Source organism: Capra hircus, chromosome 26, assembly GCF_001704415.2.
Source record: "Capra hircus breed San Clemente chromosome 26, ASM170441v1, whole genome shotgun sequence".
In the NCBI taxonomy this organism is placed as follows: domain Eukaryota; kingdom Metazoa; phylum Chordata; class Mammalia; order Artiodactyla; family Bovidae; genus Capra; species Capra hircus.
In genome coordinates, this window is record NC_030833.1 from 27290035 (window position 1) to 27310741 (window position 20707).

At 42.4% G+C, this 20707-nt stretch overlaps 1 protein-coding gene across 6 annotated transcripts in view; it reads left to right on the top strand.

Annotated features, from left to right (window-relative positions):
• Positions 1-20707, top strand: part of OBFC1 (oligonucleotide/oligosaccharide binding fold containing 1) — a 37094-nt gene that overhangs the window by 11103 nt on the left and 5284 nt on the right. For 3 of the 6 annotated variants that reach the window (XM_018041599.1, XM_018041596.1, XM_018041598.1), the window contains exons 4-9: positions 1000-1068; positions 6367-6531; positions 7242-7365; positions 8644-8818; positions 14384-14506; positions 16985-17057. In XM_018041599.1, coding sequence (XP_017897088.1) covers positions 1000-1068; positions 6367-6531; positions 7242-7365; positions 8644-8818; positions 14384-14506; positions 16985-17057 — 729 coding nt within the window. The remainder of the gene's footprint in view (positions 1-999; positions 1069-6366; positions 6532-7241; positions 7366-8643; positions 8819-14383; positions 14507-16984; positions 17058-20707) is intronic. The other 3 variants (XM_018041597.1, XM_018041600.1, XM_018041601.1) reach the window with 2 other exon arrangements.

Here is a 20707-nt window from a genome sequence, read left to right on the forward strand (position 1 = left end):
CATATTTTTTTTCTTTGCTACGTTTTCTCTTATAGTCTTGATCTTTTCCTTATTAGTTTCTGTGATTTCTTTCTATATTAAGATATTAACCCCATCATTTGTAAAATTGCTATACAGTATTAGTTTTTAGTTGTTCAAATATATCAGATTTTTTTTTTTTTAATGAATTCTGATTTTCCGGTCTGCTTAAAGAAGTCTTCCCCCCCACCAACTCTAAGTCCAGGGTTGAAAGTATTCACCCATATTTTCTTCTCATCTTCTGAAGTTTGCCTGTATTATATTTAATAAGATAAAATCCATCTAGAATTTAGTTTAAGAAGTCTTCTCAGATTGTGCTTTCAACACAGATTTAAATCAGCAATAAAAAGATTTTGCCATGCATTTCTTCTGTATTACATAGTGTACTTTTTTAACAGTCTAGCTGTTGGTTTTTTAAAAAAATCATTTAGCCCACCGACCCCTTGTTGATCAGTCTCTGTTCTGAGATTGTCAGAAATTAAGCAAAGAGAAACACTTACCATCCCTGATCAAACATCTCTAAATTTCTCTGCAGTTGTAAATCCAAGTCCAATGGAAATTCTTTTATTTTTCTTTTGCACTGTGGATAAAATAAGCCAGACCAGTACTGTTTGTGTGACCAAGATATAATTATGTTGTATCATGAAAGTAAAACATGGCTCTCTGTGATATGCTTAGCTTTCCTTACATCCCCTGCAGTGATAAGGCCTGGGCAGAAGTTAATACCCTTGAGATAGGGCAAGAGAAACGTTGACTACATTCTGCTGGGCTCATGTATTACATTGACATTCCAGAGAATCAGTTCCCACTGGGGTGTGGTAAGCAGTTATTTCTAAGGGTGGAAAAAAAGTTTGATCAGGGATTTGCCTAACCAGGCTATTGAAAAATGTCATCTTTCAGTTCGGCTGAATGTAATGGCAGTGTGGTAATTTACTAGTAATGGCCCACATCTCTGTTCACTCTTTGACACTTCTATTGCAGTGGATGATAGCACTGGAGTTATAAACTGCATCTGCTGGAAAAGGCTGAATAATACCAAATCTTCATCAGGTAATTTTATTTGCCATGCTTCTTTACTTTTATGGGGCTTCCCTTGTGACTCAGCTGGTAAAGAATCTGCACGCAATGCAGGAGACCTGGGTTTGATCCCTGGGTTGGGAAGATCCCCTGGAGAAGGAAAGGCTACCCAGTCCAGTATTCCGGCCTGGAGAATTCCACGGACTGTATAGTCCATATAGTCCGTGGGGTAACAAAGAGTCAGACACGACTGAGTGACTTCCGCTTCAAACTTCACTTTACTTTTACAGCTGACCAACAGATGTAACTCAAGCTAGCTCAGGGGAACAGCGGTAGTGCTAATTTTCATATTTGTCCATTGGAGAATTACACTGATAACTTGAAGCACTATACCCAGAACTTTGGGTGCTCTGTAAACTGATAGAGGGGAGCCCATTGCTTTTCTTGCTTCCATTTCTTTGGTGCTCACTTCCTCCTAAGCCTATAGGAATGTGAATAGATAACTAGAAGTTTCAGCATTTCATTTTTACCATCCAGTTATTATAAAAGTCAAAATGTTTTAGCCTAATTGCTGATCAGGTGAGAATCCCCTTGCTCTGGATGTATCATTTGACCAATGCTCTTTTGAAAGCCTTGGCCCTGATATGGTTGCCACTGGCTTCTATGTTCGCATGATCTGGATTTTCTGAAATCTCTAGCTTATTCGTACAGACATACCAGGAGTTCTGAGACTGATGAGAAGGTAAGATAGGATTCCTTTGAAGTTAGCCATTAAATAATACAGACTAAGGAAGAACTTTAAAATTGTATTGAACCCATTGGCTGTAACTGAAACATCTTTTGGAATTTCTTGAATATGTTTTAGTCGTCCTTAGGTAGTTTATGAGCTGCTTAAATTCATAATATTAAAAAAATACACGTATTATACAATAGTGGTGATCATTTTTGGTTCTAGAGAAGCGATGGAGACTTCGCTTATTTCTTACTTCTCTCTTTCTGCAGCATGTGCAGTATGGTGCTGTGTGCACTGGGGTTATTCAGTAAATATTGCCAGCTCTGATACCTAACATGTGCTATCTGTGTCCTTCTGTCATACATGATGAGAATGTGTAACATTTGGAGTAGTTTATTCTCTTTTTTTCCCCTGACATTACCTGTCAGAATCTCATCTCCCTACTTTGACTCTACTGACCAGTAGGGATGCTCCTTTGCTTAAATTTTTGGATGTATTTACATTTAGAATTTGACCATCGTTTTCCTATAACTTTGATATTCCCATTTCCTAATTTGGGAACATTTGTATCAGTGGCACTGCTAAGCTGAGGAAGCTTTGTGGATTAAAAAAAAAAAAATGAAGGGAGACAACAGGTTTTTATGCAGATGCGTCACAAGGTATGAAATAGACCTATGAAACAATCAGATATTTGAATTTTCATGTATGTCCAGGGTATTAAAATTACTTTCAGGTTTGTGGTTGTATTGTCACGATCTTCAATCAGAAGGGGTAGTTTCAATGTGCTGTCTTTAGACTGAGGGTCAGCGTGCTTTTTCTGTCGGGGCCAGACAATAATTGTGTTCTGCTTTGTGGGCCCAATGGTCTGCATCTCAGCCATTCAACATCACCACTGTAACACCAAAGTGACTGCAGGTAGTACATAAACAAAGGGTCATGGTTGTGTTTCAATAAAACTTTATTTATAACAACAGATTGTGGATGGATTTGGTCCGTGGGCTGTCATTGATACACTGCTGTTTTTAGACATTGTTTTCATTTTAAAAATCAACTATTTTTTTAAAGAATACATCATATCATCAGATATATTATGTAACTCTCAGTAGTTTTTAAGATAAAATGTCTATTAATACTGAAAGTGAGATTTTAAAAATAACTGTAAGTAGACCAATAGATGAGTAGTCACAGTTAGTAGCCTTAATTAGAAATTGCTTTGAGAATAAAAAGTGAGGGTAAGGGTACAAGGAGAAAGCCTGAAAGTGATCCTCATCGTGTTATATATGAAGTGATATTTTAAAATTGTTCCCAACTAGCCCATTCTATCCTTTTAACTTAATTGCCCTCAGTTTTAAAGCTTTCCGCTGAAAGTGGCCATTGAAGACTAATTTTTTTAAACAAAATTTAGTCTAAGTCAGAAATCATGTTCCAGTTGGTATCTGGGTAAAAATATAATATCAACTCTTATAAATGTCACATTGAATGTACCATTTGGACTCAGCTTATGAGAAAAGTTAAGAAAGCTTGGCATTTAATATTAGAATTTTAAAGGGGATTTATCTTTCGGAGTGGAATAGGCTACTTAAAATGAAATTGTCAGACTCCAACCATCTCATTATACTCATTAAATTACACAGCTTGAGCCGTTCTTTCAGCAATTTGGTTCACCCTTTAAATGAAAGCTGAGCCTCTTTTTCTCAGACCAGCTCTCAGTCTGATCATTTCAGCAGTGCTATATGAATCATTTATTATTACCTATAACATCTGAATCATGGCAGTGAAATTTATAAATATGTTTAAAATTCAGCCTAAATAGAAGAGGACTTAAAGATAGAAACCTAGACAGAATAACCTGTTAAAAAGTAATACGTGGGTATTTTCTGAAGAAACCCAGTAAGTCGAGTAACGTTAAACTGATTGTGTCTAGATTCCAAGCTATTGGTTACTGGTCTACACAGAGTTCTCCGAGCTCTTTGGGTTGCTTTTTCCCTTAGTATAGTCAGTGTATTAAGAGAAAAGTAATGCCTTTGTACGTTACAGAGCCATGGTTATCTCAGTTGTATTAGATTTAAAAGCAGAAAATTTGATCAACAGACTATTATTCATTCTATTATAGGAACCCTAGTATATGACAAAGCAGAAATAATACAACAATAGGAAATAAGTAAGCATTTAACAAATGTTATTTGTTGATGTTCAGGTTGATATGTTGGTTGGAAATTTTCAGGTTGATAACAATATTTAAAAAGAGGTAACTGTGACCACTGTCCTGCAACTTACATAAAATAAGCCAAAGAAGATAGAGTTATGTATTTATCACAATAAGTATGGGGCTAATCTATGTTAAGCTCTTATATATGTTTAGCTGTTAAAGCAAAGAAAGCAATCACTGGTGACAAGAGATAAACAATTTTTTCAAAATTTTATGTATTAAAATGAAATCAAATAAACATTTAAAAAAAGCACTGGAATGTGGAGAAGGGATGTAATAAGCATTATTGATAAAGCTTCCCTGCATTTTTTTCAGAAATAAATATAAAATGTTCAAAAGAGATGAAGGGCTTATGCATGAAGAAGTGCAGAGAGTAGATCATCTTATATAAAAACACATAGTCTGTCTGGCAATTTAAAAGCAAATGAAATGCTATAGAATCATTATATGCTTTTTAAGGTGTTAGAAACCCAAATGACTGAAGCCATCGTAGGAGCCATAAGGCTACATGCCTTGCTGGTGACACTTTGTAAAAGAAGAATGAAAAAAAAAAAAGAAGAAGAATGGTGATTGTTTGTTTGTTTTCTGACAAACATTCTGATAGTATGCAATGAACTCTAAACCTGTTTGTCCTTTTCTACCCAGTAATCCCCAATGAAAGACCCCAAGGAAAGCACAATTTTTGTCTTGAGGGCCTAATTGTTCATTTTTCATAAGTTCATTTTTCATAAGTATCTGACATTTTTTGAATGTTTCCTGTGGTGGGTCTGGCATTATGCTAAGCTCATGATGTAAGGATTAACTAAGACCATACACAACAAGTCCCATATGTGAGAGGGACTGTTAGGTCCACAACAGAACTGAGGAAACAGGTGCAGTGAGGTCAAGCAGCCTGCCCAAGGTCACACAGCTAACAGGAAGTGACCTGACGTTCAAGCCAGGTCTGTCTGACTCCATTACCCAAGTGCTGACCTCAAAGCCCTGTACAGGGCTAGTGATAAAAACCAAAACAAAAAAAAAAATTACGGAAGCAGAAAGAGGAAATATCTAATGAGACCATCTGAAACTGTGGCGTATGAACGTGCCGGAATGCTATGCTGTTATTTCAAATGCTGGATTGTATAGACTCTGTGGATACATGTGTGTATTTGAAGTGATGCTAGTCAGAAAAACAACACAAAATTGTTGATACACACTAGCTGTAACTATGGAAAATGTGAGTATATTCATGGCACAAGCAGCTGAGAATAAAGAATAAGCAGGAAGGCTCTGGGGTTAGAGACTGCCTGAGCTCACACTCCAGCTTTGTTGCTAACCAGTCGTTTTACTGCGGGCAAGTTGTTTGACGTCTCTGTAACTCAGTTTCCTCATTAGTAAAATGGGGCTGATAATAAATAAGAGTGGTTGTGAGGATTAGATGTGCTGATAGGTTATGAAGTCTTCAGAACAGCACTGGCGGTACCTGAACATTCATGGCTATTCTGATTTTCATTATTTAACTAATACATTTTGGAAGTAAATTCAAGTGATGGAAATTATTTAGAATTGAGTGTGCATTGGGTTGTTTTCACCATAAAGTTGCTTGCTCAGTCACTCAGTTGTGTCTGACTCTTTGCAAATCCATGGATGGTAGCCCTCCAGGTTCCTCTGTCCATGAGATTTCCCAAGCAAGAATGCTGGAGTGGGTTGCCATTTCCTCATGCAGGGGATATTCTGGATGCAGGGACAGAACCTCTGTCTCTTGCATCTCCTGCACTGGCAGGCAAATTCTTGAAGTTGCTTACATTTATAGTTAAGTGGTGTGAGTGAGTGTTCGTGTGTGTGTGTGTGTGTGTGTGTGTGTGTGTAAGGAAGTGAGCGAAAGCAGGAGAGAGCAAGAAGTCAGCCTAGTTACTCAACAAAGAAGAGAAGTGAGAGAGATTAGGGTATTGAGTACTTCAGTGGAACACCAGCCTTGGGCAGATTTGCCTTCCCCATAAACAACTGTGAATGGAGACTCCTGGGCCCCTTTCCCCTCAGGCCAATATTCTGTCTCCCTGCAAGGACACTTTTGTTTAGAGCTATTGCCACCAAACCCAGCTGAACTCACACAGAATTCAGCTCAAGCCTTTTGCACAGGTGATGTTGGGGGAGGAAAGAAGACACTGGACACTGGGTTGTCCAGCCTCCCACCAGACTCTGTTCCCGTCACCCAGACCTTTGAATAATTACAGCTTATGCCTTTTATTCAGTAGAGGATTTTGAAGGATGACTCAGATTTCCTACAGTCGAGCAACCAATCAGAAGCAGAATAAATAAATGTTTTGTGTCTGTCTTACCCCAGGCTCTCTCCCAAAGATGGTGGAGTGATCGTGTTGTGTATTTCCTTCTTTCCTTCTGGCCCTAACAGCTACAGCCGCTCCAAGTGCAAGAGAGCTGAGCTTAACCTCTCAGCTTAAGAAGCTGCAAGAGACCACTGCACAGAGAGCAAAGTTAGAAATTGGGGACATTATCCGGGTCAGAGGCCACATCCGCATGTTCAGAGGAGAGCGAGAGATTCATGCCACAACTTATTGTAAGCATTCAGTATCTCTGCCCAATTGCTTATTGTTTTGTGTATGTGTCCAGTAAGCTCATTTAGTAAAAAGTCAAATCTGAAAAATTCAAATAAAAAGCTTTAAAGAAAAAAATTGTATTTGCAACATGATTCGTTAAGAAAATCAGCATTTATTTATTTTGAAGAGAAGTTACTTTAAATAAATTGGGAAAGAAAATAAGTGATTTATCATATACGGCTGACATTTTATTTGGACAACATAGTAGAGTCTCTAAAATACTTTGAAGTTTTTAGTGTGAATCCATTTGGGGAAGAGCTTTCATAGTCTTGAAAATGATGGGAGATTTCTGGAGCACCACTGAGGAAGTCAGCTAATCGGAAGCATGACAGTGCTTTGTCATCTGAGCCATGCCCTTTGCACTGATCTGGCTGGTTTGCACTTGGAAATCTCAAGGACAGCCCCAGTCATCCACCATGGTCCCAGATGCGTGAACATGTCTGCATGCTTTCCCTCACCTTGGTCTACTCTGGTCATGTCTGTGACACTCCGGGCATCGCCTCCCCTCTCATGGGATGGCCGGAGACCATTTAGGTGCTTGCTTCTAGACCGTGTGATCCTGGGCATCCGTAAGGAAGAAGGCCCACCAAGGGCCCCATTTACTGTTGCCCCAGAAGCAGTCTGGACTTGGGAAAGAGCTAATCTCAGTGTTGTTTCCATGGCTCGTTAGATAAAGTGGATGACCCAGTGTGCAACGTTCAGATCGCAAGGATGCTGGAGCTGCCTGCCGTCTACAGGAAAGTGTATGACCAGCCCTTCCACAGCCCTGCCCTAAAGGAAGATGAGGCACTGAGGTAAGTTATGGACTGCAAGTGCTGCGGGTGTGAGCCAGCCAGTGGGATCCCAGATGCTGGGGTGGGCCTGAGCCGGCCACTCCCTCCCTGTGGGGTCCCGGGCAAGTCTGTCACTGTCCAGATGCCTCCGCGTCCTCATCTGTAACACGAAGGAGGTCACAGTGCAGATGTTCTGAGGTGGTGGGAAGGAAAATACATGTGTGATTGGAATCTCTGAAGGAGTGGAGGGGGGAGCAGAGAAAAAATATTTGAAAAATTCGTGGATGAAAATTTCCCAAGTCTGATAAGAACTGAACACTCACAGATGATCTAAGAAGGTCCATGAACCCCAAGAAATCTGAAGAAAACTGCACCAAGGCTCACTGTGATCAAGGAAACAATACCTCAGCCAGAGAGGAGTTTATTCTCTTTGAGAGAGGGAAAAATAATCAGGAGGAGTAAGAATATATGTGTGTTTGTAACTCTATGCCTCAAAGAACTCAGAGAAGACAGAAATAGCCATAGTGGCTGCTGGGGGTGGGTGGATGGGGGCTGGGAGGAGGGTGGAAAGGAGACTCTTTACCATGTATCCTTTAATCTTATAGACATACTTATAGATTACATATTCCAAAAACTTACTTTAAAAAATCCCCAAACTCGAGACCTGTGTAAACAGTGGAAGTTCTCCATTTTCCTGTCTCCCGCCTCAGTACCATTCCCCAGAGGTCACCACGGGACAAGGTCACAGCGTGTATCCTGTTAGACTTGTTTGTTCTCCGCACACACAAGCATGCGTATCCACCTGTGTATGTTGTGGGTTGTCATTTGCTTCTTGACAAAAATGGCACTGTCCTTCACATACTGTTCTTCAGCTTGATTTTTTTTTCTTAAATCGCAAATATCAGTTCCCATAGTTCTGCCTCATACTTTTAAATAACCATGCAGTGTTCACTGCGTGTGTTGCCCCTTATGTGAAAAACACACATCCTTATGACACGTCACTTGCTAGCTGTTTGTGTGCGCGCTCAGTCACATCCGACTCTTCGCAAACCTCTGGACTGTAGCTCGCCAGGCTCCCCTGTCCATGGGATTTCCTAGGCAAGAATACTGGAGTGGGTTGCCATTTCCTTCTCCAGGGGATCTTCCCAACCCAGGGATCGAATCCACATCTCCTGCGTTGGCAGGTGGATTCTTTACCACTGAGTCACTTGGGGATCCCGTTTCAGGTTCATGCACGTTCAAAAGGAACAAACGTAATACTAATAGTTTTCTGCAAGTCTTGTTCAAACTTTCCCCCAGCAGCAATCCTGGCACGCTGGACCTTGACAGTCTCACATGTCTGCTGAGTGAAAAGGCCAAAGAGTTCCTTGTGGAGAACAGAGTGCAAACCTTTTACCAGCAGGAATTGGAAACTGTGGAGTCCCTTCTGTCCCTTGCCAACCAGCCTGTGATTCACAGCGCCTGCTCTGGGCAAGTAAGTGTGGCGTGCCCACGTGAGAAATCAAGGCCCCTGCCCCAGATCTGCAGTTGGAGAGTGTGGGTAGACGTGACTGTGGCATTAAGACTCACAGGGTGTACTCAGAGCGTGGGGGTTATGTGGATTCTATTCTGGAAAGGTCACTGACCACTGAGAATTTGAAAGGAGAATGGACGTGCCCTTTTCCCCTCCTTAATCTCATGAAGCTTAATCTTTGGGTAGAAAAAAAAAAAACAGTCTAAGGTTCATAGTACTTCGTATTCACTGAGATAGACATTTAATTTCAGCAAGAGCCAAAGAAGGGGGAAATAGATGAGAAGAACTGATTATTCTTGCAAAATTATTTTTTGAACAGCAAGATGATTCTTGAACTTCAACCAAGGTTTTTAATGACTTGCTCTCTCTTCTCCATAATAAGGTTAACTTGTCCTGTGTTAGGAGTTTGAATAAAGAACAAGTTGTATTCAGTCTGGTTTATAAACAAAAATTTTAAGAAACACTCAAATAATTTTTTATTTGTCCTAGAAATAGCAATCCCTGTTTTTTCACCCACAGTGTTATAGGGTGAACTTAAGTTGTTTGGTCTTTACTTATTGGCCTGGCATTAAAAATTATCTGAGACTTTGCCTTTAGGCTTTCCCTTTCAGCACAGTGCCTCAGTTTTTTCGTTGCTGTAACACGACTTGTATTTGTTTATTCTGCCGGGAATGATCTCTGCTTGAATGTCACCTTCTTGCCCTCCCTGACCTTCTCCTCTAATAGTCATCAGCTTCCTCACCGTGTTATGACCCTGTTTCCACATCTCTTGATAACACTGGTATTTATTTGTTTGGCTGTCTATTCCTCCACCAGAATTTAAGTTCTCTAAGAGCAGAGGCTTTGTCTTGTCTCTTTCTTTGCTGTCTAGAACAGGGCCTGGAACAGAGCTGGCGTAAAATATGTTCTCCACAGTTATTTGTTGATAGAAAGAATGAGTGGTTTTAAAAATTCAGGTAGCTCAGAAATTAATCCCCTGGCAGTCCAGTGGTTAGAACTAGGAGCTTTTTCTGCAGAGTGCCCGGGTTCAGTCCCTCGTTGGGAAGCCAAGATCCCACAAGCCTCACTGCATAGCCAAAAAATAAAAGGAAACAAGCAACAAAAATTAAATAAAATAGAAAATAAAAATTCAAATAGTCCCTGAAAGTATCTAGTTTTCCCATCCTCCTTCCTCCTCCCCTTTCTCTAGAGACAAGTGCCGTTACTAGGCTCATGAATATCCTTCTGCAGATAATCTGCACATATAAACTAGAAGTAGTTGTATCCTTTCTTTTACACAAATGGTATCCTTCTAAACACTGTATCTGCGTAGCTTTTCATTGTGTGTGTGTCCTGTAGGTCCTTTCCCCAACCATGTGAACATATTTGCCAGTCCATAATGATCTTTTACTATGTGTACCGTAGTTTCTTAAGGGGTCTGGTCATTCCTGGACTGTTCAGAGTTTTCTAGTCTTTTGTCGTTGGCAACAGGGCTGGCGTGATAACCCTTGCGAGGCAATATGATTATTCTTCACCATTCCGACGGAGGGCTTCCCTGGTGGCTCAGTGGTAAAGAATCTGCCTGCCAATGCAGGAGACGTGGGTTCAGTCCCTGGGTCCAGAGGATCTCCTGGAGGAGGAGATGGCACCCCACTCCAGTCTTCTTGCCTGGGAAATGCCATGGACAGAGAAGCCTGGCAGGCTGCAGTCCACGGGGTTGCAAAGAGTCAGACACAGCTAAGCGACTAGACAACAACAACAGCATTCTGGTGGAACAGATACCACGTCCCCATCCCCACCTTCTGGGTGCGACCACTGCTTCTCAGTTTCGTTCGTGAACCTAATCATCTCTTCCTGGCACTAGGCCGCATGCCCAGTGACCCGCAGTTTTATACACGGAGGTGAGGGATACCGTTTCAGGAAACACCGAGGTGGGGTGGGTCAGGACTGGCCGCTTTGTTCTGCACCGCCGTGGCTTCTGCACAGGGCTAGCTCCCCAGCTGTCCACTGACAGCACAAGTGACCTTCCTCCCACTTAATCATTTAGAGGAGGCTCAGTGCCAGCTTGGCCTCCGAGGACTTCTGAGCACTCTCTTGGCATGTTTAGAAGGAAACTTTGAAGCTTAGCAAAGACCGCATTCTTCCTGTGAGCCAGCTCTTCTGCGAGAATTCAGTAGGGAGAACTGAGGACTAGAAAGCCCCTCCATTCAGAACATTCCAAAGGGGACTTTTGGCATGATTATCTTCTTGTAAATGTTCAGAGCAGAAATCCGTGCCTGCCCGGTGCTGTATGTTTTAAAAGCAATGAATATGGCGCTATATCTGTTTTGTCTCTGGAAGCTCTTTTTCCATCAATTATGAATTATTCTCTCACGTGGCTCTGTTTGGGGAGGTCAGTGTTGTGACATTGAATTCTGTTTAGTAGAGCCTGGGAGACCTAAGACACTTCACAATGACGGTGAAACCCTAGATCCTTTGGCACTTTCTGTAGTCATACAGATGAAAGCTTAACAACAACCAAAAATCGTTGTGGTCGTGTGATACGTGAGAAGGTGGGAAGAGTGGGTTTGAATGTTTTCCTCCTTTCTTTTTTTGTCCTTGGTGGCCCATCTTAGCACATCCAGAAACATGATAAGCAAACTTGCAAAACCATTGTTTCTTTGACAGCTGGATAAATGTTGCGTTTGTTTGGGAATGAAGACTATATATATACTTCAGAGATCCACCCAGTTCCTGACCCGCCACAAGGAGAGGCCTGCGGAGGCTCAGCCCGTTCAGCCAGTCACTGTTTTTGTTTCTGAGCAGTTTCGATTTCCTGAATGGGATGAGTCTGTCACTGCTCTTTAGAAAAAGACAAGAAAGACACACCTCTCAGGCCAGGGAAACCTCCTAGCTACAAGCGCCACTGGGGTTTTATCCTCAGGACCATGTCTTTACAACCAGCAGGGAATTACATCCCAAGGTCAGCTGAGGCAAATGTTTTTGGAAAGGAAGCTTCACGCATTGTTGATATTTACAGAGAGCCTTTTCTGCTGGGCCCCTCTGGTTCATAGCCGAAACTGCTGTTACTCTCCCATGCCTCACACCCTCCCTTCCTGCTGCTCCATCTCACTGAACTCGGGGAGGAGGAACCAGGCTTCCTGTATGGTCTGGGGATAATCAACAGTCATTTTCAATGACAGGAATAACCACGTAAAAGCATTTCTAGTCAGTTTCCAATTTACTCCTATATTGGTAAGAGGTGGAATAAACTCAACCCTTAGGATCTTTCTATTAAAGATGAATCACCTTAGAATTATGAAGATAAAGTAGTTGTATAGAGTTGTGGTGGGGGAGCCTTTGTTGGGTTGATCATTGCTTTTCCTAAGTAAGAGCACTCATGTATGAAATTAGAAAAAGCTCTCCCCCAGCTCCCCCCTGAATAAAAAGGCATGTGGCCGAGGATGGCTGGATGAGGTGTTTATTCTAAACATACCCAGATAGCTTTTCTGCCTGTGGGAGTCATCAAGTATTTGTCAACCTTATTCTCCCTTCAGAGAATTGGATGCTGTCATTACCTGAAATGCTTGTCAACTCTCAGACCCAGGTTCTAATGCTGAGGTTCCCTAGGCCTGTTCTATTGAGGAAAAAAACCCTCTACTCTGAATATAATCAGGAAAGTTAGACTCTTCTTTTCAGCCCAGGAGAGCATGTTTCTGAAACGTCGCCAAGATCTATTAAATTCAAACTATGTTGTCTGGGAGGCCTCTCCTAGGAAGCAAAGGTTTCTTTCAGGATGGAATTGTCAATACTGGAGGCCATGTTGGGGTGCATTTTCTCTACCTGTCACTTTGAAGGAACATCATAGAAAATCTGAGGTACACTTTCTGTTTCAGCATCTGTGGTTGCTGTCCCATTAGAGAGGCAGGACTTTGCCTTCGCTTTGCCCTGTTTTTCTTTTTTTAGGCTCTCTGAACTTTTTAATATGTTTACAGATTTCTCTCACATTAAAAATGGGTCTGGGGGCTTCCCTGGTGGTCCAGTGGTTAAGACTTTGCCTTCCAGTGTAGAGGGTGTAGGTTTGATCCCTGATCGAGGAGCTAGGATCCCACATACCTCATGGCCAAAAAGCCAAAAATGCAACATTGTAACAAATTCAATAAAGACTTTTAAAAAATGGTCACATCTTAAAAAAAAAATGGGTATGTACCTTGAAGGACAGGTATTACTCACCACTTCCTTTGTTTTAGGGAGGAACTGAAAATCCCTAGTGGAATAGTTAGAAAGCTACTTCCTATCTCTACAGGGTATTTCTTTCCACTGGTGGCACATACATCTTTTTGGTCACCCACTGTGTGTCAGGGAGCAGGTGGCCGAGATGAAGCACAGAGTCCCCAATTCAAGAAGCCCGCAATCTGATTAACCATGGTGGGACGTGGTGGAAAACGTGGCTTCCTTGAAATAAGAAGTAGGATGACCTGGTAACCTCTGTAGGCACACTTAGAGAAGGGAAGGGATACCGAAGTTGAAGAGAGAGCAACCTAATATTAGCCTCGTGCCTCTCTTGCTTCCCGTAGGACCCTGTCTGCCTTCAGCCCATGGCCCCTCCCCTTTGATAGGTCTCTGCACAGCTGTTTGCCTTCACTATCCTCTATTTAAAATAAGGAGTCTATTTAATACTCTCTATGTGTTGGAATCCCTAACCTATTTCAATGTGTATTAAATTCTTTGATGTCCTTAGGAAGAAGTTGTATTATTGTTGTTCATTCACTAAGTTGTGTCCATCTCTTTGCGACCCCATGAACTGCAGCACACCAGGCTTCCCTGTCCTTAACCGTCTCCTGGAGTTTGTTCAGACTCCTGTCTATTGAGTCCGTGATGCCATCCAGCCATCACACCCTCTGTCGTCCCCTTCTACTCTTGCCCTCTATCTTTGCCAGCATCAGGGTCTTTTCCAATGAGTCGGCTGTTTGTATAAGTTGGCCAAAGTATTGGAACTTCATCTTCAGCATCAGTCCTTCCAATGAATATTCAGGGTTGATTTCCCTTATATATATATAATATATATACATATATGTATATATGAAAATCTTTCATTTTTTTATGCAGAACCATAGATTCTATACATATTGACTCACTTTTTAAATTAAAATTGTGGCCATATGTAAATTTGATTATTTACAAATTTTAATATTGTAAATAAGTTATTATAAAATTTAATGTTGGCCATATTAAAATTGATAAAACAGTTTTAATCAAAGAAGTGAGCCAATGTGTATAGAATCTTTTGTTCTGTATAAAAAAAGATTTTCATCTTGATTTTTCCATTTCCTATCATTGAGTTAAGTTAAACAAAAAACTAAGGGGTAGAACAGTTATCAAGTGTGATTCTGCCAGAGCAGACTTCCCAGCCCTCATTAAATACTGTCCTGCTAGACCCTTGCATACCTGAATCTTTCTGACTCTACCATAAAAAGCCTGTTGGGTGAATTTATAACCAGCTGGTCTAGGGAGTTGCCCTCAAGTGCTATAAGATGGGACTTAACTTCTTTTTTTTCCTTCCTACAGATGGGTTTTAAGAACGACACCACTTCCAGAGCAATTCACAGTATATTTAGGAATGCTGTAAAGCTGCTGCAGGAAAAAGGGCTCGTTTTCCAGAAAGATGGTGGTTTTGATAACCTATTCTATGTAAGAGACTTGCGGTGTAACTTCTTTTCCCTTAGCTTCCATTTGCAAATATATGTATTACTTAGGAATACTTATTTGCTGTTTTTAAAAGTCAGTCATTAAGGAGGTACCTAAGGAGTGGAAGCTGGCCTTTATCTTTCCTCTGGTATCATTTTTGGCAGTACATTCTTCTGCACACTTATAAATATATGCCCCTATGTTATTAAAAAAATGTGATCATCCTCTAAATCAGGATTTCTCAACTTCAGTTGTTTGGGCCAGTTGACTCTGTTTTGGGGGCTGTCCTTTGTATTGTAGGGTGTTTGGCAGTGTCCTTGGTCTTCACCCGCTTGAGAGCAGTAGCTGCATGCCCAGTTGTGGCAACCTTAATGTCCCCAGACATTGCCAAGTATCCCTTGGTACAGTGCAGAACCACTGCTCTAAATAACAGTCTGTATGTTTTTGGATACCAGAACAGCACAGCACCAGCCTCTTTCCATGTGAGTCCTTGGATGTCCACCTCATTCTTTTTGGCATCTGTATGGTAGTCTGTGTTATGGGGACTTGCCATCAATTATTTAAACACTTCTCGCTGATGGACTTTTATGTTGTTTCCATCCTTTGTTCTCAAGTACACTGCTGCTATGTCTGTCTTTTTGTGGACTTACATAAGTATTTCTGAGATTGACTCTTAAAAGAGGAATGGTTGGAGCAGAGGGCATGTACCTTTAAGGTCTGGGTCAATACAATCTGCTTGGCTCCACCAAAGGTGGTAACAATTACCATTCCCGCCAGGGATACAAGTGCTTGCCTGCCTCAGTGAAGGAAGGTTGCTCAGTCGTGTCTGACTCTTTGCGACTCCATGGACTGTAGCCTGCAAGGCTCCTCTGTCCATGGGATTTTCTAGGCAAGAACACTGGAGTGGGTTGCCATTTCCTTCAGACTTAGAGTTAAAATTCACCTCCCACTGCCTGACTTTAATCCTGGAGGAACAAAGCTGACAGTGATATCCATGTCCACGTCAGTAGCATAGATGTGAATGAGCAGCACGTGATTCTTCTGAAGACAGAGCAGAACCCTGAGGACATCCAGGAGCCTCACTCTCTACAGCGTGATTCCTGAGGGGAAGCCTTCCTTAACAGGACATTTTCTTGATGTTGACTTACGCTAGTGATTCCCCTGTTTTAGAAAGTTTTTAAAATTAAGATATGTTTTAAATACTATTTCAGTAACTTTTGGAAAGGGTATTCCGTTCTGCATAAGAGTGGGCGGGTGGTAGGAGTGGGGGCAAGGAAGTTGATTGCCTCTTGTGGGGCAGCTCACCCTAACAGCCCCCACCCCCATCCCCACTGTTGCATTCTCCCATGAGGCTCTGCGTGGCCTCCTGGGTTGGTAGGAAGCAGCTCTTCCTGAGGAACAGCAGACGTGGGCAGCCATCCAGCGCTGAGGTGTGGCAGGGCTGGGGCACTTCCTCCTGTGAATCAGTCTGAGCTGGAGTGAGGTGATCCAGCTATAATAGCTATATTTTCCTCAGCAGAACCACCCCACTTTGCTGACTTCACTCCCTGCCCCCACCTCAACCCTGGCCCTAGGTTTCTGTTTTCCTGAGGGCATCACCTCAGGGGCATCGTTGTCCTCTGCCTGCCTAGTGCTTTCCAGCTTTCAGCAGCTCTCCCACATTGCCTTAATCTTCCCAGTAACCCCATGAGTCCACAGACGGGTCCCTGTCAGTATCGCAGTCTTAAATCTGGTTATTCCATGTCTCATCGGCCCAGGGTGCATTCCTGACGTATGTGTTTGTCCACTTATTTCTTTTTTTTCTTCCATTTTTCTTTTTTTTCCTCTCTTCGTTTCTTTATTCCTCTCTCTCTCTCTCTCTCTTTTTTTTTGTCATTAGATTTACTACTGAATGTGATGGTGAAGCCCATTTGGTGGCTGTTTCCCTGTTACCTGAGCTAGCTGAGAAAGGAGCCCAGGTTATATTTGCCTTTGAGAACAGACAGTGTTTCCGTTTATAGGCTAGACTTACTCTCTCCCTAGCTTTTCCTTACAGTTTTATTTCTTTTATTTTGCCCTATGGTTGGGTGAAGGAACGTGAAACCCAAGAAGAAACACAAGAGGAAAGAGTCCTGGGATTTGATCACTGTGCCTCCCCCAAAAATACAACAAATAAGAGAAATTTTATGAATGTGTTATACATATTTAAGAAGAAAGTTGCTCCTCAAAAGCAGGGGATTCCAGATTTTCTTTCTATCCTGGCCCCAGTGAACCACCTCCCATGGGAATATGTCTGTGGGTCACGCACAGAGCAGTAAGCTGCTTAGGGATGGAACTGATGTGACAACAGGCCTGATTTCGAAAACCACACTCATTGGTGGCAAATGGATGATGATTGTTATGAAATCTTTAGGAGCTACCCTAAATACTAATTTGGGAAGGTAGGTGACACAGCCTCTCTGTCACTTAACCTTTCTCTCCAAACTCTCTTTTCCTGTTTAGGTAACGAGAGAAGACAAAGAATTGCACAGAAAGATCCACCGGATCATTCAAGAAGAATGCCAGAAACCAAATCGTAAGTGGTGTAATATCCATATATCCCAGTGTCTTGGAAGGGGAAATGTTCCCTCCTGGAGAGCACTGGACAGAGGGTTAGGAAACCTAGGGCTTTTCCCAGTAACAGCTTAGAGGCATGACTGGTTCAGACACCTGCCTTCTCGGAAGCTCAGGTTTCTCCTGGCTCAAGTGAGTGTTAGCCTCGCACGATTGTTCTGACCTGGGCCACATCTAAGAGTCAACCTTGGAGCTTTTATGAACATACCACGCTCAGGTCCCAGCCCCAGGGACTCTGATTCACTCGGTGGGGCTAGACAGTAAACTCCTCAGGTGATTCTGATACAGCGAGGTAAGTCGTCAGGCTCAGAGTTTTTGACGTCTTTCTGGTTTCGTAGTCTCTTGTATGCATGCTGAGTTGGTTCAGTCGTGTCCAACTCTTTGCGACCCTATGGACCGTAGCCTGCCAGACTCCTCTGTTCATGGGCTTCTCCAGGCAAGAATACTGGAGTGGGTTGCCATGCCCTCCTGCAGGGGATCTTCCCGGCCCGGGGATTGAACTCACATCTCTTATGTCTCCTGCATTGGCAGGTGGGTTCTTTACCACTAACACCACCAAATTTGTGTTATCCCTTGTTCCACTCTGACTTCTTGTCTCTAAACCCAAAGCTGATATTTTCCTCTCTTCTACTGTCAAGCCCTTCAGTGTTGGGAGGAGTGGTTCTAGACATTACAGTTTATGAAGAGCATAATTCAGTCATCTAGAAGCCTGATTAAAAAGAGAAATGGTGTAGAGAAAGAGTTGGGTTTAGTGGAGTTAGGTCAGCCCCTAGTGGTTAGAAACTCAAATTGTAGATAGTCTGAGAACAGACTTTGCCATTTTCACACTAGTTAGAAATAAAGCATTTGTCTTATCTTTAAATCTTGTGTAAACTGACCACTCTTAAAGGTGACTTTTCACAGTCTACCTTTTGTAAACATATGCTAAGAACAAATGTCGGCATATGTCAACAAATGACGCCAGAAGAAGAGTAGAAAGGCTGGTTAAGGAGCATAGGCAGGCCTCTTCCCCCTGCTTGCTTGCTTTCCAGAGAGGTCCACCTCCTGTCCTTAAAGCCACATGTGCCTGAGACCTGGATCTTTTCCAGGCTGAGTCAGTGGGTGGAGCAGGACCAGGTCTCCAGCCCTGGTGGTGATGGTATGCAGCCCTGTTTAGCCTTTGAGGACCCATGAGGTCACCTCCCAGAGTGGTGTGATAACAGCTCTTAAAATAAACTGAAAGCAATCTATTATTTGATGCAAGGTTTCTTAACTATTGTTCGCTTCATTCAGAACAAGAAGGAAAAGTATCCTTTAGTTGCATTGAGGGGAAACTGCCTGTCCACAACTGAAGAGCTTTTTAGAGCAATGAAATGCATGATTCTTCCACCAAGAAGGGATGAGAGGGGAGGCTGCTTCCCAGGTGACATGCCTGCACTCATGCTAGTCCCAAGCCATCTGGCCAGATTCTTATTTTGATGTATATTAGGAACAGGGTGGATAAAGGATTAGTAATCCTAGGGCCTGGTGAAGCAAATGAAAGCAATTCACACTACCTTTCTTAGGAGAATCAAATAGCCTGGGTGACCTGAGGGTCTATAAAATGGCAGATTTTATATCCACTTCTAATCCACAGGCCAGGTCCTGCTTTGGTGAGTATGTCTGTCAAGGCTCTGCTAGTCAGTCTATAAAAGGGAGCCTCTAAAAATGATAAGCCAGTTCCCTGAAACTAGTGAATTCCCAGGAGACGAATTCTGGAGCATGGATAACAGGATGCCAACAAAAATATCATGTAGGGACTTAGAGTCTGTTGCAGCCACCCCTTTTCATAAGAAATACCTATGACATTAAAAAGTTATTCAGAATATTATATGCATAGAGTGAAAAGTAAAAAAGTACAAAAACACACAGAGAAGAGTCAGACTTCCTCCCAGCACCAAGCCACAGGCTCTGTGTTTCCCTTTCCAAGGTAGTAGATGTCATTGGTTTCTGGTGTATCCTAGAGATGTCATATGCATTTATAAAACACATTTGTGTAGTTTATCCTTCCTAAAATGCCTAAATAAAGCTTAGCATATAATACTCAATGTTCTATACATTGTATTTTAAATCTAGAGGTCGTTCTAGAGGTCATTTAGCAACAGTATATGTATTAAGTACCTGTCTTTTTAATAGCTGTCTTTATATTTCACTATATGTATTGATAGCTTCCCTAGTGGCTCAGAGGGTAAAGCGTTTGCCTGCAAAGCAGGAGACCTGGGTTCGATGCCTGGGTCAGGAAGATCCTCTGGAGAAGGAAATGGCAACCCACTCCAGTACCTTTGCCTGGAAAATCCCATGGATGGAGGAGCTGGTAGGCTACAGTCCATGGGTTTGCAAAGAGTCGGACACAACTGAGCAACTTCACTTTCACTTTCATATGTATTGACAGATATTTGACCATTTATTTAATCATGGCTGTGAGAGTTGGATCATAAAGAAGGCTGAATGCCAAGGAATTGATGCTTTTGAACTCTGGTGTTGGAGAAGACTCTTGAGAGTCCCTGGGACTGCAAGGAGTTCAAACCAGTCAATCCTAAAGGAAATCAGCCTTGAATATTTATTAGAAGGACTGATGCTAAAACTGAAGCTCCAATATTTTGGCCACCTGAAGTGAAGAGCCACCTCATTAGAAAAGGCCTTGATACTAGGAAATATTGAAGGCAGGAGAAGGGGATGACAGAGGATGAGATAGTTGGATGGCATCACTGCCTCAATGGACATGAGTGAGCTCCAGGAGATGGTGAAGGACAGGGAAGCCTGGCGTACTGCAGTCCATGGGGTCGCAAAGAGTTGGACATAACTGAGCAACTCAACTACAACAATTGAACCTTTAGTTCATTCCTAACCTTTCAAACAAAACACAGAATTGAGTTTTCCATGATAGGATCATGGGTTTAGTCGCTCAGTCGTGTCCGACTCTTTGTGACCCCATGAATTGCAGCACACCAGGCCTCCCTGTCCGTCACCAACTCCCGGAGTTTACCCAAACTCATGTCCATTGAGTCGGTGATGACATCCAGCCATCTCATCCTCTGTCGTCCCCTTCTCCTCCTGCCCCCAATCCCTCCCAGCTTCAGGGTCTTTTCCAATGAGTCAACTCTTCGCATGAGGTGGCCAAAGTATTGGAGTTTCAGCTTCAGCAGCATTCCTTCCAAAGAACACCCAGGACTGATCTCCTTTAGGATGGACTGGTTGTATCTCCTTGCAGTCCAAGGGACTCTCAAGTCTTCTCCAACACCACAGTTCAAAAGCATCAGTGATTGGTAGGAGAACTTAAAATCTTTAGAGTCACTTATGAGGTCGCAAAGAGTCAGACATGACTGAGCGACTGAGCTGAACTAATGAGTATTTTAGCAAAGGGTAAACCTACAATAATGACAGGATCATAAACACAGGCCAGTTTTAAGTCCCTAAAGCACTGGTACTAGGCTTGTCTAAAGATGGGCCGTGTGGCATAGTTGTAAAGAGCGAGCTGTTGGAGCCACCTTACCTGGGTTTGAATCCCGGTTCTGCCACTTTGAATATGTGGCCTTGGGTAAGTCTGTGGCTCAGTTTCTTTACATGCAAAACAGATACTAATGGTACCTACAT